Below are 15,476 nucleotides of genomic sequence, written 5' to 3' on the forward strand. Positions count from 1 at the left end.
GCCGAGGAATAAGAGTCTGATCTAGACAAACCAGCGCACATTTATAACTAAATAAACATTTATATACTTTTAACCACTAATGCTGGTCTTGCACGAGCTGTGATGCGACACACATTACGTAATCATGTTGAAAGGTCAAGCGTGACATAGGCGTAAGAACCGACCCAGTGTTTACAAAGCCAACGTGCAAAGACCAAGACAAAAAATTTTTAAAAAAATAAAATAAAATAAAAGGTAAAACAACGATGTCGGATGATTTTGAAGTTGGAGGAGAAAATAAGACGGAGTTTATCGCCCTTTCCTACATTTCTGAACCGGAACACACGTGGCCTGTCACGTAATGCGTGAAGTCGTGGACGTGCAAGACGAGCATTTGTGGTTAAAAGTATATAAATGTGTTTCGGCTAAATAAGGATGGAAAGTATGGACATTGAGAAGCAGGGAGAGTGTTTTTGAATCAATCTCTTGATTGAATGATTTAATGACTCATAAACAGCACTGGATGAATCAGCTTTTTTGAAAGAATCTCTTGAATGAATGATTCAATGACTCATAAACACTACTGGATGAATCAGCTTTTTTGAAAGAATCTCTTGAATGAATGATTCAATGACTCATAAACACTACTGGATGAATCAGCTTTTTTGAAAGAATCTCTTGAATGAATGATTCAATGACTCATAAACAGCACTGGATGAATCAGCTTTTTTGAAAGAATCTCTTGAATGAATGATTCAATGACTCATAAACACTACTGGATGAATCAGCTTTTTTGAAAGAATCTCTTGAATGAATGATTCAATGACTCATAAACAGCACTGGATGAATCAGCTTTTTTGAAAGAATCTCTTGAATGAATGATTCAATGACTCATAAACACTACTGGATGAATCAGCTTTTTTGAAAGAATCTCTTGAATGAATGATTCAATGACTCATAAACACTACTGGATGAATCAGCTTTTTTGAAAGAATCTCTTGAATGAATGATTAAATGACTCATAAACACTACTGGATGAATCAGCTTTTTTGAGAGAATCTCTTGAATGAAGGATTCAAAATTTTAAAAAAATTGTCACCCCCTACTGGTGTAACGATGTAATCAATACAGTCGTTATTTGAAATGTCGAGTTACTTTCAAGAGTTGATTTACTCTATTTTGATCGTTACCGTAGACATCAGTGTTTATATCTGAACTATAAACTTTTATCCCAGATCTTCTGTGATCATTTTAATTATTGAAAGATAGAAATAATAATCCTATAATACTGTGTGGATGAAGATCGCATGGATGTTTGAATCGAGATCACAATCTTTTAACGATTAATCGTGCATCTAAAATTTCTGTTAATTGAAATAAAGCTGAAATGCAATAAAATGTTATTATTAGTTGAACATTTTTTGCTGTGGCAATAAACTGAAGTTCGAGCTGAAGCCCTAAATGTATTAACTGGAAATAAATAAAAACTAAAACTAAAACTGAAATAAAGATAAATTAAACCTAAATAGCAGTATTTTACTAATAATATGACAAAAGCACATAATGAAATTACGTAAAATGAACATGAAAAAATAAATAAAATAAAAGGTCCTTGAAAATATGAATAAACTAAAGTAACACTGCAGTGATGCTTATGTATGTGTTTTAATGTATTCATTGAGCTACAGGACAGAGATGAATTCAGCGTTTCTGCCGTTAACATGAACGTCATTTTCCTCCGACAATATTCAGAGAGGAAGCTGATCAATGTGAGCTTTGTGTGGAGCAAAGCTAAAGCAAACACTACGCTACAGATACGTATTTATTCAGCAGTTTCTGCGGCTCAATCACGTTTCCTACTCCAACATGAGCCGCACACACACTGACTCTATTCTCTGCTGGGTCGGTGGTTAAATAACCTCATTTGCTGTCAATTAAGCGCCTTTATGACCCAGAAACCCAGTGCCGTGTTGTTCCAGTTATGTGAGATTATCCAGGATTGAAGCGGAGAGATTTGATTGGCTCTTCTTAAAGCACATCTTCAGGTTTGTCGAGGGTCTGACGGGGCCCGGGGCCCCAGAGCTAAAGCTATAAACACCATCATCAAGACACTGACTTCTGGAAGATACCGCGCTGCAAATCACGTTATGCAATTTCATTCTGCTTTATTTTCCTTCTCGGCCTGGCCTGCATTGGACAGAGGATTCTGAAATATGCAACGGTTTTAGTTTGTAAACATTTTATAAGCAGTTATGTTTTTACGCATATTTTCTGGCAACCCGTCACAGTTTAAGGTTGATGGTTTAGCATTTGAAAATCAAGAAATTAAGACGTAATCATTATGACATTGAGACATACTTTAATTTATTTTGCACTATTATATATACTATATATACCTTGTTTTGTTTAATATTTTTATGTAATAATAATCAAAAATATTTTTATATAATTAAATGATTAATAACAAAATAAATACAAACTTGTTTATTAATAATAAAGTAACGCTGAACTTCACTCTGAAACTGGCAATGCGCATATATATATATACAATCATTTCTTGTTTTGTTTAATATTTTATGTTATAATAATCAAAAATTATAAAATATTTGAATATCAATAATTAATAATAATAATAATAATAGTATAATATATTAATAATAATATATTAATAATACAAAAATATGCAAATCTTCACTCTGAAACTGGCAACGCATATTTTTCTATTTTTATATCACTATTATAATATATTTCTTGTTTTGTTTAATATTTTTCTTGAATATATTATAAATTAAAATCACCCCACAAAGTCTATTATGATTCATTCTTTCCAAATAAAGCTATTAAAGTCATCTAGTGAAAATTCCTGCATTTATTCAGATATATTCACAATATATAGCAGAAAATCAAAATATTGCAATGTCATTTTCTTCCAGTTTTTGAACGCGGCGTGCGTCTCACTGCAGTGCTCACGGCAAAGCAACAGGCAACAGTTCAAAAGTTCTATTGCATTTATATTGCTTAAACATTAGAGCATGGTGCTCGCAACGCCAGGGTCACGGGTTCGATTCCCAGAGAATGCATGAACAGAAAACATGTAAACCTTGAATGCAATGCGAGTCGCTTTGGATAAAAGCATCTGCCAAATGCAGAAAAGTAAATAAAAAAAGTTAAGACAATAATTATAAATATAACTTTATTTTATATAGTGCCTTACACAGAGAGGACAACTGTAACATTTAAAACAAAAATATGCATGCATAATAAGAGAAAAAATCCTAAAGATAAATGTATTGAACTGGGCTTCTTTAATATTAGTAGGTAGTGCATAAGTGCAGAGATGAGACTCACATTCATCGGTTATAATAAGGACTGTTAAATAAAGTATGATGATGCAGCATTGTTTTCCTCATTAGTGCAGCTGTCACTGCATGTGTCAGATAAGTGCGTTTGTTCTGCTCTCGAATGCCACTCGAGTGTGTTTCATTTCCACTTGATCCTGAAGTAAACAGTGTGTAAATGCCTGTAACAGCGGCTCTGTATAGCAGCACGGCACAGAAACCAAATCTCCCACTTTTCTTTTCCTGAATGGCGTCCAAAATACACCCTGGAGAATCCCAGCGTCTCCGTATCAGAGCATCTCATTCCCAACCGCACGGAATGAGGGAATTAAAATACACAATGGACTCAATGAGGAGTGTGTTCATGAACGCCAGTGAGAGACTGAGGAATGAATGAATTGTGTGGATGTGAGATTGGATGAATGTAATGTTTCTGTGTTTCCCTCAGGAGTTTGGACCAATCAGGAGTAGTTATGGGTGAATAATATGTGCATTTTTAAAGTTAAATGCATCAATCTAGTGCACTTCGAGAGCTAAGAAAAGAGCGCCAACCCCTTTTCAGTGACCAATCTGTAACAATTGAGTTGTGCATTTGCTTTAAAGTGGATTTTTAAAAAAACGTTAAAAAAAAAATGTAGTTTGTCTCAGCCCACATTACATTCACACTGGATTAATAATATTTAATATTATATAAATCTCTCATGGCTAATATAATAATAATGTTATATTATATTACTCTCTCTAACTGATAATATAATAATAATAATAATTACATTTTATGATATTCTCTTACGGCTAATAATAATAATCATTTTATTTTATATTACTTTCTTTGGGCTAATAATAATTTAATAAAGTTAAATATTTATTATCATCACTAAGACAGAAATATATTACTACTGTAATACAAATGCACTGTAAAATAAAAAATGAATATTTAAAATATATGTATATATATATATATATATATATATATATATATATATATATATATATATATTACTTTACACTTGAAAATCTTTTGCATTCTCTCCGAAAAGTTTTGTTCCCCTGAGAATTTTTGCGCTCATTTGCGAAACTTTTGCATTTCCCAGAGAAACTTTTCGTTCCTTCACAAAACTTTGTGTTCACTCGCAAAACTTCTGCATTTTCTCCCCAAAAATTTTCGTTTTCATTTCCTGGAGAAATTTTGCGTTTGCTCAAAAAACTTTACGTTTGTTTGCCAAACATATGCATTTCCTCAGAAACTTTGCATTTGCTCACAAAACTTTTGCGTTTGCCAGAGAAACTTTGTGTTCCCTTGCAAAACTCTAACGTTAGCTTGCAAAACTGTTGCTCTCGCTTTCAAAACTTTTTACATTTTCCAGAAAAATTTTGCATTAGCTCGCAAAACTTTTGCATCTTCTCTCAAAACATTTGCGTTCCCCCAAGAAATTTTGCATTATCTTGCAAAACTTTTGTCATCTCGCAAAACCTTTGCATTTCCCTATATGAGTAATATGAAGTAATATGAAGTTGGAGGAAAAACTGCATTCACATGCAAAAGCATTAAATCTACAAAGTTTCTCAAGGGAACGCAAGAGAGAACACGAATCTTTCACACAGTGATTGTTTGATTATTGTGCATCATGTGACTGTCAGACAGGACAGATGTGAAACCTGCATCACCATGGCGGCTCAGGACGTGCTCACAGAATCAGATCAGAATCTTTATTTGTCATTATACAAAAGAGTACAACGAGATTATATGCAATCCTGCTAGTGACACGAAACACTGAGTTCTGGACAGACAGGAAGTGATGAGGTGTGAAAAGGGGGCGGAGTCAGTGAGACAGGGCCTCAGTGTTTACTCTGGTTTAGCGTCAAATATTCTGTTTTACCAACAATCCAAATTCCCGCGTTGGCCTCTTGGCCCGGCGCTAAATGTGTTCTGCGTCCTGGAAGTAATGGACTTAAGGAGAAGCGCAGCGGGCGGAGGAAAAACTGCTTATGCTTCAGGCAGAAGAACACAAGCAGAGGCTGATGGGAAGGTTCAATAGGTCACTGATGGGAATGTGTGTGTGTGTGTGTGTCTTGAGTCAGTGTGTGAGAATAAGAAAGATTGTGTTACAAAGAACGAGTCGTGTGTACAATTGGTAAAAAAAATATCTAATTTGTTAACGTAAGTTAAGTCTTTTTGGATACTATTGCACCTGAAAAAATAGAATTCCTTAAATCACTTAATTTCATAGATTGGTACCTGACATACAACCGAAAATCCTCCCATTTGTAAATAACTGAATTGTTTTAAACAGGGTTCGTACAAGGTGTTTAAAGTGCTTAAATTTGAATTTTATAAATTTAAGTCTTGGAAAACCCTTGAAAACAGCCATATTTATGAAGAGATGCTTGAATTATTGGAAGATAATAGGCTATATTACAATATCTATAGAGAGCCGTAGAGCTTATAGATATATATATAGATAATATATACATTATCTATAATATATATAGAACTTTCATTCTTTAGGTCAATATACTGTGTGTGTGTGTGTGTGTGTGTGTGTGTGTGTGTGTGTGTGTGTGTGTGTGTGTGTGTGTGTGTGTGTATATATAAAGGAGAAAAAATCAGTTTGAATAAGGAAAGCGATATCTTTGTCATAGTATTTTCAATGGTTAAAGTTTCCACAGCCATTGCATGTGCTGCACTTTTATTCGTACCATTTTGTTGTATTATTTTTTATTTATTTATCTATTTGCCTTTATCATTTTAAACATAATAAAGACATTCTTTGATAAGTGAGATCTCTGATTGTAGTCCTTGAAAACCAAAACAAGTATTGCTTGAAATGTCCTTGAAAGTCCTGGAATTTCATTTTAAGTCTCTGTACAAACCCGGTTTAACATGCTGGAAAAGAACACAGTAATACCATGGTGAACGTCCAATAAAACCTAATAATACCATGGTGAACGTCCAAAAAACGTCCAAAAAACCCTAATAATACCATGGTGAACGTCCAAAAACCCTAATAATACCATGGTGAATGTCCAAAAAACCCTAATAATACCATGGTGAATGTCCAAAAAACCCTAATAATACCATGGTGAATGTCCAAAAACCCTAATAATACCATGGTGAATGTCCAAAAAACCCTAATAATACTATGGTGAATGTCCAAAAAACCCTAATAATACCATGGTGAATGTCCAAAAACCCTAATAATACCATGGTGAATGTCCAAAAAACCCTAATAATACTATGGTGAATGTCCAAAAACCCCTAATAATACTATGGTGAATGTCCAAAAAACCAAAAAACCCTAATAATACCATGGTGAACGTCCAAAAAACCCTAATAATACCATGGTGAATGTCCAAAAAACCCTAATAATACCATGGTGAACGTCCAAAAAACCCTAATAATACCATGGTGAATGTCCAAAAAACCCTAATAATACCATGTTGAACGTCCAAAAAACCCTAATAATACCATGGTGAATGTCCAAAAAACCCTAATAATACTATGGTGAATGTCCAAAAAACCCTAATAATACCATGTTGAACGTCCAAAAAACCCTAATAATACTATGGTGAATGTCCAAAAAACCCTAATAATACCATGGTGAATGTCCAAAAAACCCTAATAATACTATGGTGAATGTCCAAAAAACCCTAATAATACCATGGTGAATGTCCAAAAACCCTAATAATACCATGGTGAATGTCCAAAAAACCCTAATAATACTATGGTGAATGTCCAAAAACCCCTAATAATACTATGGTGAATGTCCAAAAAACCCTAATAATACTATGGTGAATGTCCAAAAAACCCTAATAATACCATGGTGAATGTCCAAAAACCCTAATAATACTATGGTGAAAGTCCAAAAAACCCTAATAATACTATGGTGAATGTCCAAAAACCCCTAATAATACTATGGTGAATGTCCAAAAAACCAAAAAACCCTAATAATACCATGGTGAACGTCCAAAAAACCCTAATAATACCATGGTGAATGTCCAAAAAACCCTAATAATACCATGGTGAACGTCCAAAAAACCCTAATAATACCATGGTGAATGTCCAAAAAACCCTAATAATACCATGTTGAACGTCCAAAAAACCCTAATAATACCATGGTGAATGTCCAAAAAACCCTAATAATACTATGGTGAATGTCCAAAAAACCCTAATAATACCATGTTGAACGTCCAAAAAACCCTAATAATACTATGGTGAATGTCCAAAAAACCCTAATAATACCATGGTGAATGTCCAAAAAACCCTAATAATACTATGGTGAATGTCCAAAAAACCCTAATAATACCATGGTGAATGTCCAAAAACCCTAATAATACCATGGTGAATGTCCAAAAAACCCTAATAATACTATGGTGAATGTCCAAAAAACCCTAATAATACCATGGTGAATGTCCAAAAAACCCTAATAATACCATGGTGAATGTCCAAAAAACCCTAATAATACCATGGTGAATGTCCAAAAAACCCTAATAATACCATGGTGAATGTCCAAAAAACCAAAAAACCCTAATAATACCATGGTGAACGTCCAAAAAACCCTAATAATACCATGGTGAATGTCCAAAAAACCCTAATAATACCATGGTGAATGTCCAAAAAACCCTAATAATACCATGGTGAATGTCCAAAAAACCCTAATAATACTATGGTGAATGTCCAAAAAACCCTAATAATACTATGGTGAATGTCCAAAAAACCCTAATAATACCATGGTGAATGTCCAAAAAACCCTAATAATACCATGTTGAACGTCCAAAAAACCCTAATAATACTATGGTGAATGTCCAAAAACCCCTAATAATACTATGGTGAATGTCCAAAAAACCCTAATAATACTATGGTGAATGTCCAAAAAACCCTAATAATACTATGGTGAATGTCCAAAAAACCCTAATAATACCATGGTGAATGTCCAAAAAAACCTAATAATACCATGGTGAATGTCCAAAAACCCTAATAATACCATGGTGAATGTCCAAAAACCCTAATAATACCATGGTGAATGTCCAAAAAACCCTAATAATACCATGGTGAATGTCCAAAAAACCCTAATAATACCATGGTGAATGTCCAAAAAAAACTAATAATACTATGGTGAATGTCCAAAAAAACCCTAATAATACCATGGTGAATGTCCAAAAAACCCTAATAATACTATGGTGAATGTCCAAAAACCCTAATAATACTATGGTGAATGTCCAAAAAACCCTAATAATACTATGGTGAATGTCCAAAAAACCCTAATAATACTATGGTGAATGTCCAAAAAACCCTAATAATACTATGGTGAATGTCCAAAAAACCCTAATAATACTATGGTGAATGTCCAAAAAACCCTAATAATACCATGGTGAATGTCCAAAAAAAACTAATAATACTATGGTGAATGTCCAAAAAAACCTAATAATACCATGGTGAATGTCCAAAAAAACCTAATAATACCATGGTGAATGTCCAAAAAAAACTAATAATACTATGGTGAATGTCCAAAAAACCCTAATAATACCATGGTGAATGTCCAAAAAACCCTAATAATACCATGGTGAATGTCCAAAAACCGCAGTCATATCATGTTGTGATGTAGTGTGTGTCTTTGTGTCTGCGTTCCTGAGCGCAGGGTTTTGTGTGTCTCTAATGAGCCGTACAGCAGTTATTGTTCAGTTATTGTTCAGTTATTGTTGAGCTCTGGAGAGCGAGAGGGTTTCCGGCTTTTCCCGGCTCTTCCCGGTGCTCGTACAGGAGCTCTCTTGACCTCGGCTGCTGTGTTTCTTTGACCTCACATGTGTAAGTGTGTGTTTGTGCGTGAGTGAGCACGATTACACGGCTTCTCATGCCACGTCTGAGAATGCTGGGATTGCTGGGATCCTGCGCCCGAGGCTTGGCAGAAGTGCTGAGCTCACTGGGATCCGGTATACAGTTGGAGGGAATGCGTGTGTTTCTTGGTTTTATGTAGATTTAGTTTAATGAACGGTTAAACACACCTCATCTTTATAAAGCAGTGCATTCATTGTTCAAACACGGTGAAGCATCGACTTTTAATGCAGTGAAACTCTATTTAATTCCTCTATGAATTTGTTAACTTAGATTATCTGTCTCTCTGTCTGTCTGTCTGACTGTCTGTATCTGTATATCTGTCTATCTGTCTATCTGTATCTGTATCTGTCTGTCTATCTGTATCTGTCTGTCTGTGTCTGTCTATCTGTATCTGTCTGTCTGTCTGTCTGTATCTGTCTGTCTATCTGTATCTGTCTATCTGTGTCTGTCTATCTGTATCTGTCTATCTGTATCCGTCTGTCTGTCTGTCTGTCTATCTGTATCTGTATATCTGTCTATCTGTCTATCTGTATCTGTCTATCTGTATCCGTCTGTCTGTCTGTCTGACTGTCTGTATCTGTATATCTGTCTATCTGTCTATCTGTATCTGTATCTGTCTGTCTATCTGTATCTGTCTGTCTGTGTCTGTCTGTATCTGTCTGTCTATCTGTATCCGTCTGTCTGTGTCTGTCTGTATCTGTCTGTCTATCTGTATCTGTCTATCTGTGTCTGTCTATCTGTATCTGTCTGTCTGTCTGTCTGTATCTGTCTGTCTATCTGTATCTGTCTATCTGTGTCTGTCTATCTGTATCTGTCTATCTGTATCCGTCTGTCTGTCTGTCTGTCTATCTGTATCTGTTTGTATCTGTCTATCTGTATCTGTCTGTCTGTCTATCTGTATCTGTCTGTCTATGTATATCTGTCTGTCTATCTGTCTCTGTCTAACTGTATCTGTCTGTCTGTCTGTCTATCTGTATCTGTCTGTCTATCTATCTGTCTCTATCTATCTGTGTCTCTATCTATCTGTCTATCTGTATCTGTCTGTCTATCTGTATCTGTCTGTCTATCTATCTGTCTCTATCTATCTGTCTGTCTGTCTGTCTGTCTATCTGTATCTGTCTGTCTGTCTGTCTATCTGTATCTGTCTGTCTATCTGTCTGTCTATCTATCTGTCTCTATCTATCTGTCTGTCTGTCTATCTGTATCTGTATCTGTATCTGTCTGTCTGTCTATCTGTATCTGTCTGTCTATCTGTCTCTATCTATCTGTCTCTCTATCTATCTGTCTGTCTGTCTGTCTGTCTGTCTATCTGTATCTGTCTGTAAATGATACATATATGGAATCAGAAGAGTTGTTGTGTGTGCAGTGTCTCCGCGGTGTGTGCGTGACGGGCAGGAGTTTGCTGAGGGTGAGGTGTATCGCATGGACTCGTGCTGGAGGTGTCAGTGTCGAGGAGGAGTGTCCTTCTGTTCCCGAGCCGAGTGTGCCGAGCCCGACTGCCAGAACTTCTACGTTCCCGAAGGAGAGTGTTGTCCCGTCTGTTTAGGTAGGAACATCATCGGTCTGAGTGTATGTGCCGCCTCATAACAGGAACTTCAGCTCTTCTTTTGTACTGATAAACCTGGATGATTTTGAGAACAAAAAAAATGTCATTTAATTGTTTTATGTGAATTTACATTGATGCATTTGATAGATGCTTTCATCCAAAGCAACCTAAATTTCATTAAAGGCATTTCATTTTTTTTTCTTTTTACCAGTTGAAGCATTTCTCGTGAATTGAACCCATGACCTCGGATAGTGCCGTGTTCTACTGTTGAGCTGGAAGAAATTCATCAGCCACCCAATTTTAATTTGGCTTTGATTTAATCATTTGCATATCATACTGGTTTCAGTACACTTTCACAAGCTCAAACAGTAAAGCATGGCAGTAGCAACACCAAGGTCATGGATTCGATTCCCAGGGAAAAAACTGATCGAATGTAAATGTGTAGCGGCGTGAATGCAAAGCAAGTCGTGTTGGGAATAAAAGTGTCTGACTAATGCATAAATGTAAGTAAAAGTTGTAAGCTGATGGTTTTATTCTCATAGTTGATTCCAGTTAAAGAAAAAATAGAAATTTTTGATGAGAGGTCAGCAATACATGCAGTGAAAACACAAACCGCCTCATATTAAACAGTGACACCCTGAAGATCAACACACACACACACACACACACACACACACACACACACACACACACACACACACACACACACACACACACACACACACACACACACGGTTACTGACTGTTTACTTTCCACACTCCACCATCTGTGAACAGAAGCTCAGATTTCAGTCACAGTTGCAGATCTGTGCATTACAGCTGTGACCTCGTGCTCCTAAGGGTTAAAGGTCAAACTCATATAGTTTCTTTGAGACAAACTGTAGTCAACCGATCAGATTTGAGCTCTTGTAAGTCACGAGTAACAGCGGTGTGTGTGTGTGTGTGTGTGTGTGTGTGTGTAGACGTAGAGCTGCTGTCGGTGGACAGCTGTTGGGTCAGTCACACACTGCGAGTGCACGAGTAACAGCGGTGTGTGTGTGTGTGTGTGTGTGTGTGTGTGTGTGTGTGTGTGTGTGTGTGTAGACGTAGAGCTGCTGTCGGTGGACAGCTCGAAGGCCAGCTGTTGGGTCAGTCACACACTGCGAGTGCACGAGTAACAGCGGTGTGTGTGTGTGTGTGTGTGTGTGTGTGTGTGTGTAGACGTAGAGCTGCTGTCGGTGGACAGCTCGAAGGCTAGCTGTTGGGTCAGTCACACACTGCGAGTGCACGAGTAACAGCGGTGTGTGTGTGTGTGTGTGTAGACGTAGAGCTGCTGTCGGTGGACAGCTCGAAGGCTAGCTGTTGGGTCAGTCACACACTGCGAGTGCACGAGTAACAGCGGTGTGTGTGTGTGTGTGTGTGTGTGTGTGTGTGTGTGTGTAGACGTGGAGCTGCTGTCGCTGGACAGCTAGAAGGCCAGCTGTTGGGTCAGTCACACAATGCGAGCGCACGAGTAACAGCGGTGTGTGTGTGTGTGTGTGTGTAGAAGTAGAGCTGCTGTCGGTGGACAGCTCGAAGGCCAGCTGTTGGGTCAGTCACACACTGCGAGTGCACGAGTAACAGCGGTGTGTGTGTGTGTGTGTGTAGACGTAGAGCTGCTGTCGGTGGACAGCTCGAAGGCCAGCTGTTGGGTCAGTCACACACTGCGAGTGCACGAGTAACAGCGGTGTGTGTGTGTGTGTGTGTGTGTGTGTGTGTGTGGACGTGGAGCTGCTGTCGGTGGACAGCTCGAAGGCCAGCTGTTGGGTCAGTCACACAATGCGAGCGCACGAGTAACAGCGGTGTGTGTGTGTGTGTGTGTGTGTGTGTGTAGACGTGGAGCTGCTGTCGGTGGACAGCTGTTGGGTCAGTCACACACTGCGAGTGCACGAGTAACAGCGGTGTGTGTGTGTGTGTGTGTGTGTGTGTAGACGTGGAGCTGCTGTCGGTGGACAGCTGTTGGGTCAGTCACACACTGCGAGCGCACGAGTAACAGCGGTGTGTGTGTGTGTGTGTGTGTGTGTGTGTGTGTGTAGACGTGGAGCTGCTGTCGGTGGACAGCTCGAAGGCCAGCTGTTGGGTCAGTCACACACTGCGAGCGCACGAGTAACAGCAGTGTGTGTGTGTGTGTGTGTGTGTAGACGTAGAGCTGCTGTCGGTGGACAGCTCGAAGGCCAGCTGTTGGGTCAGTCACACACTGCGAGCGCACGAGTAACAGCGGTGTGTGTGTGTGTGTGTGTAGACGTGGAGCTGCTGTCGGTGGACAGCTCGAAGGCCAGCTGTTGGGTCAGTCACACACTGCGAGTGCACGAGTAACAGCGGTGTGTGTGTGTGTGTGTGTAGACGTGGAGCTGCTGTCGGTGGACAGCTCGAAGGCCAGCTGTTGGGTCAGTCACACACTGCGAGTGCACGAGTAACAGCGGTGTGTGTGTGTGTGTGTGTGTGTGTGTGTGTGTGTGTGTGTGTGTGTGTGTGTAGACGTAGAGCTGCTGTCGGTGGACAGCTCGAAGGCCAGCTGTTGGGTCAGTCACACACTGCGAGCGCACGAGTAACAGCGGTGTGTGTGTGTGTGTGTGTGTGTGTGTGTGTGTGTAGACGTAGAGCTGCTGTCGGTGGACAGCTCGAAGGCCAGCTGTTGGGTCAGTCACACACTGCGAGTGCACGAGTAACAGCGGTGTGTGTGTGTGTGTGTGTGTGTGTGTGTGTGTGTGTGTGTGTAGACGTAGAGCTGCTGTCGGTGGACAGCTCGAAGGCCAGCTGTTGGGTCAGTCACACAATGCGAGCGCACGAGTAACAACGGTGTGTGTGTGTGTGTGTGTGGACGTGGAGCTGCTGTCGGTGGACAGCTCGAAGGCCAGCTGTTGGGTCAGTCACACACTGCGAGTGCACGAGTAACAGCGGTGTGTGTGTGTGTGTGTGTGTGTGTGTGTGTGTGTGTGTGTGTGTGTGTGTGTAGACGTAGAGCTGCTGTCGGTGGACAGCTCGAAGGCCAGCTGTTGGGTCAGTCACACACTGCGAGCGCACGAGTAACAGCGGTGTGTGTGTGTGTGTGTGTGTGTGTGTGTGTGTGTAGACGTAGAGCTGCTGTCGGTGGACAGCTCGAAGGCCAGCTGTTGGGTCAGTCACACACTGCGAGTGCACGAGTAACAGCGGTGTGTGTGTGTGTGTGTGTGTGTGTGTGTGTAGACGTAGAGCTGCTGTCGGTGGACAGCTCGAAGGCCAGCTGTTGGGTCAGTCACACACTGCGAGTGCACGAGTAACAGCGGTGTGTGTGTGTGTGTGTGTGTGTGTGTGTGTGTGTGTGTGTGTGTGTAGACGTAGAGCTGCTGTCGGTGGACAGCTCGAAGGCCAGCTGTTGGGTCAGTCACACACTGCGAGTGCACGAGTAACAGCGGTGTGTGTGTGTGTGTGTGTGTGTGTGTGTGTGTAGACGTAGAGCTGCTGTCGGTGGACAGCTCGAAGGCCAGCTGTTGGGTCAGTCACACACTGCGAGCGCACGAGGAGCAGTGGAAGGAGGACGACTGCACGTTCTGTCAGTGTGTGGATGGAGAGCCGCACTGCACCGCCATGGCCTGCAAACAGAGCTGCCAGAACCCCGTCAAGATCCCCGGCGAGTGCTGTCCGTTCTGTGAGGGTACGATATCTATATCTATATCTATATCTATATCTATATCTATATCTATATCTATATCACTGCTAATTATATCATGGTCAGCTGCCAGATCCCTGAGGAATTCTGCCCGTTCTGTGACCAACACAAACACTTGCGATACACAATTCACACCCTAGGGGCTGTTAATATTTACCTTTACATGTATTCATTTAGCACACTGGTTCCCAACCTTTTTTTGTCTGAGACCCTTTTTTCCCAAGATAATATTTTAATAATTTAATTTAATATTAACATTTAATAATATTGTCGCTGTTTTTAAACAAACAGTGTTTATTACTATAACCAGATATGTTTATGCACAAATAATAGCGTATAATATTGAAAATACTATAACTAAAACATCAGTAGGCCGTTTTTAATTTAAAAACGTAGAGTTGCCTATTAATTGGTCCTATTTGAAATGCAATAACAAAAATATCAGTATCAAACTGGTGTGTAGGAAAAAATAATTAATATACGCTATTACAAAATGACTGGTGTCTGGAAACTCAATACTTGCATGTTATGCGTGAGGCTTTATCAATCAGTGTGAGGAATCTGATTGCATCATTATATCAATTTAGTAAATTTTGAACACAATGTTACGGACTGCTGCTTTAATGCTCACTGTTCAACGCTTTTCAAAATATGACTCGACCCCCCAAAGATCTCGCTGGAACCGATGATTTAGCAGACGCTTTTATCCAAAGCGACTTACAAATGAGAGCAATATAAGCAGTTTAACTAACAATATCACAACAATATGCAAGTGCTGTGACCCTTCCCAGTTTAATCTAATGCAGTAGCTGTATTTTTTTTTTTTTTAAAGATAATATATATAGAATAGAAGATAAAGTGTATATACAGTGCCTAGAATAAGTGAATACACCCATGCTAAAGTTGACTAAAAAGAGGAATAAAAAATCATCTTTTGGAAATTGATCTTAATACCTTAATTTAAAAAACGAGAAAAAATCCAACCTTTAAGGACACCAATTTTCTTTGTGAATGAATAATGTATCGTAAATAAATAAATGTTCTTCCTTAAAATACAGGGTGCATAAGTCAGGACACCCCTATGTTAAATTCCCATAGAGACAGCTGATT

General features: G+C 39.1%; 1 protein-coding gene across 7 annotated transcripts in view; it reads left to right on the forward strand.

Moving 5' to 3' along the window:
- The window catches only part of LOC143748435 (cysteine-rich motor neuron 1 protein), a 68,748-nt gene that overhangs the window by 17,435 nt on the left and 35,837 nt on the right, over positions 1-15,476 (forward strand). For 3 of the 7 annotated variants that reach the window (XM_077240474.1, XM_077240475.1, XM_077240480.1), the window contains exons 4-5: positions 10,520-10,699; positions 14,148-14,351. In XM_077240474.1, the coding sequence (XP_077096589.1) occupies positions 10,520-10,699; positions 14,148-14,351 (384 nt within the window). The remainder of the gene's footprint in view (positions 1-10,519; positions 10,700-14,147; positions 14,352-15,476) is intronic. The other 4 variants (XM_077240478.1, XM_077240479.1, XM_077240476.1 and 1 more) reach the window with 2 other exon arrangements.

Source organism: Siphateles boraxobius, unplaced genomic scaffold (assembly GCF_051911475.1).
Source record: "Siphateles boraxobius isolate OS27281-9 unplaced genomic scaffold, OSU_SipBor_1 233, whole genome shotgun sequence".
NCBI lineage: Eukaryota > Metazoa > Chordata > Actinopteri > Cypriniformes > Leuciscidae > Siphateles > Siphateles boraxobius.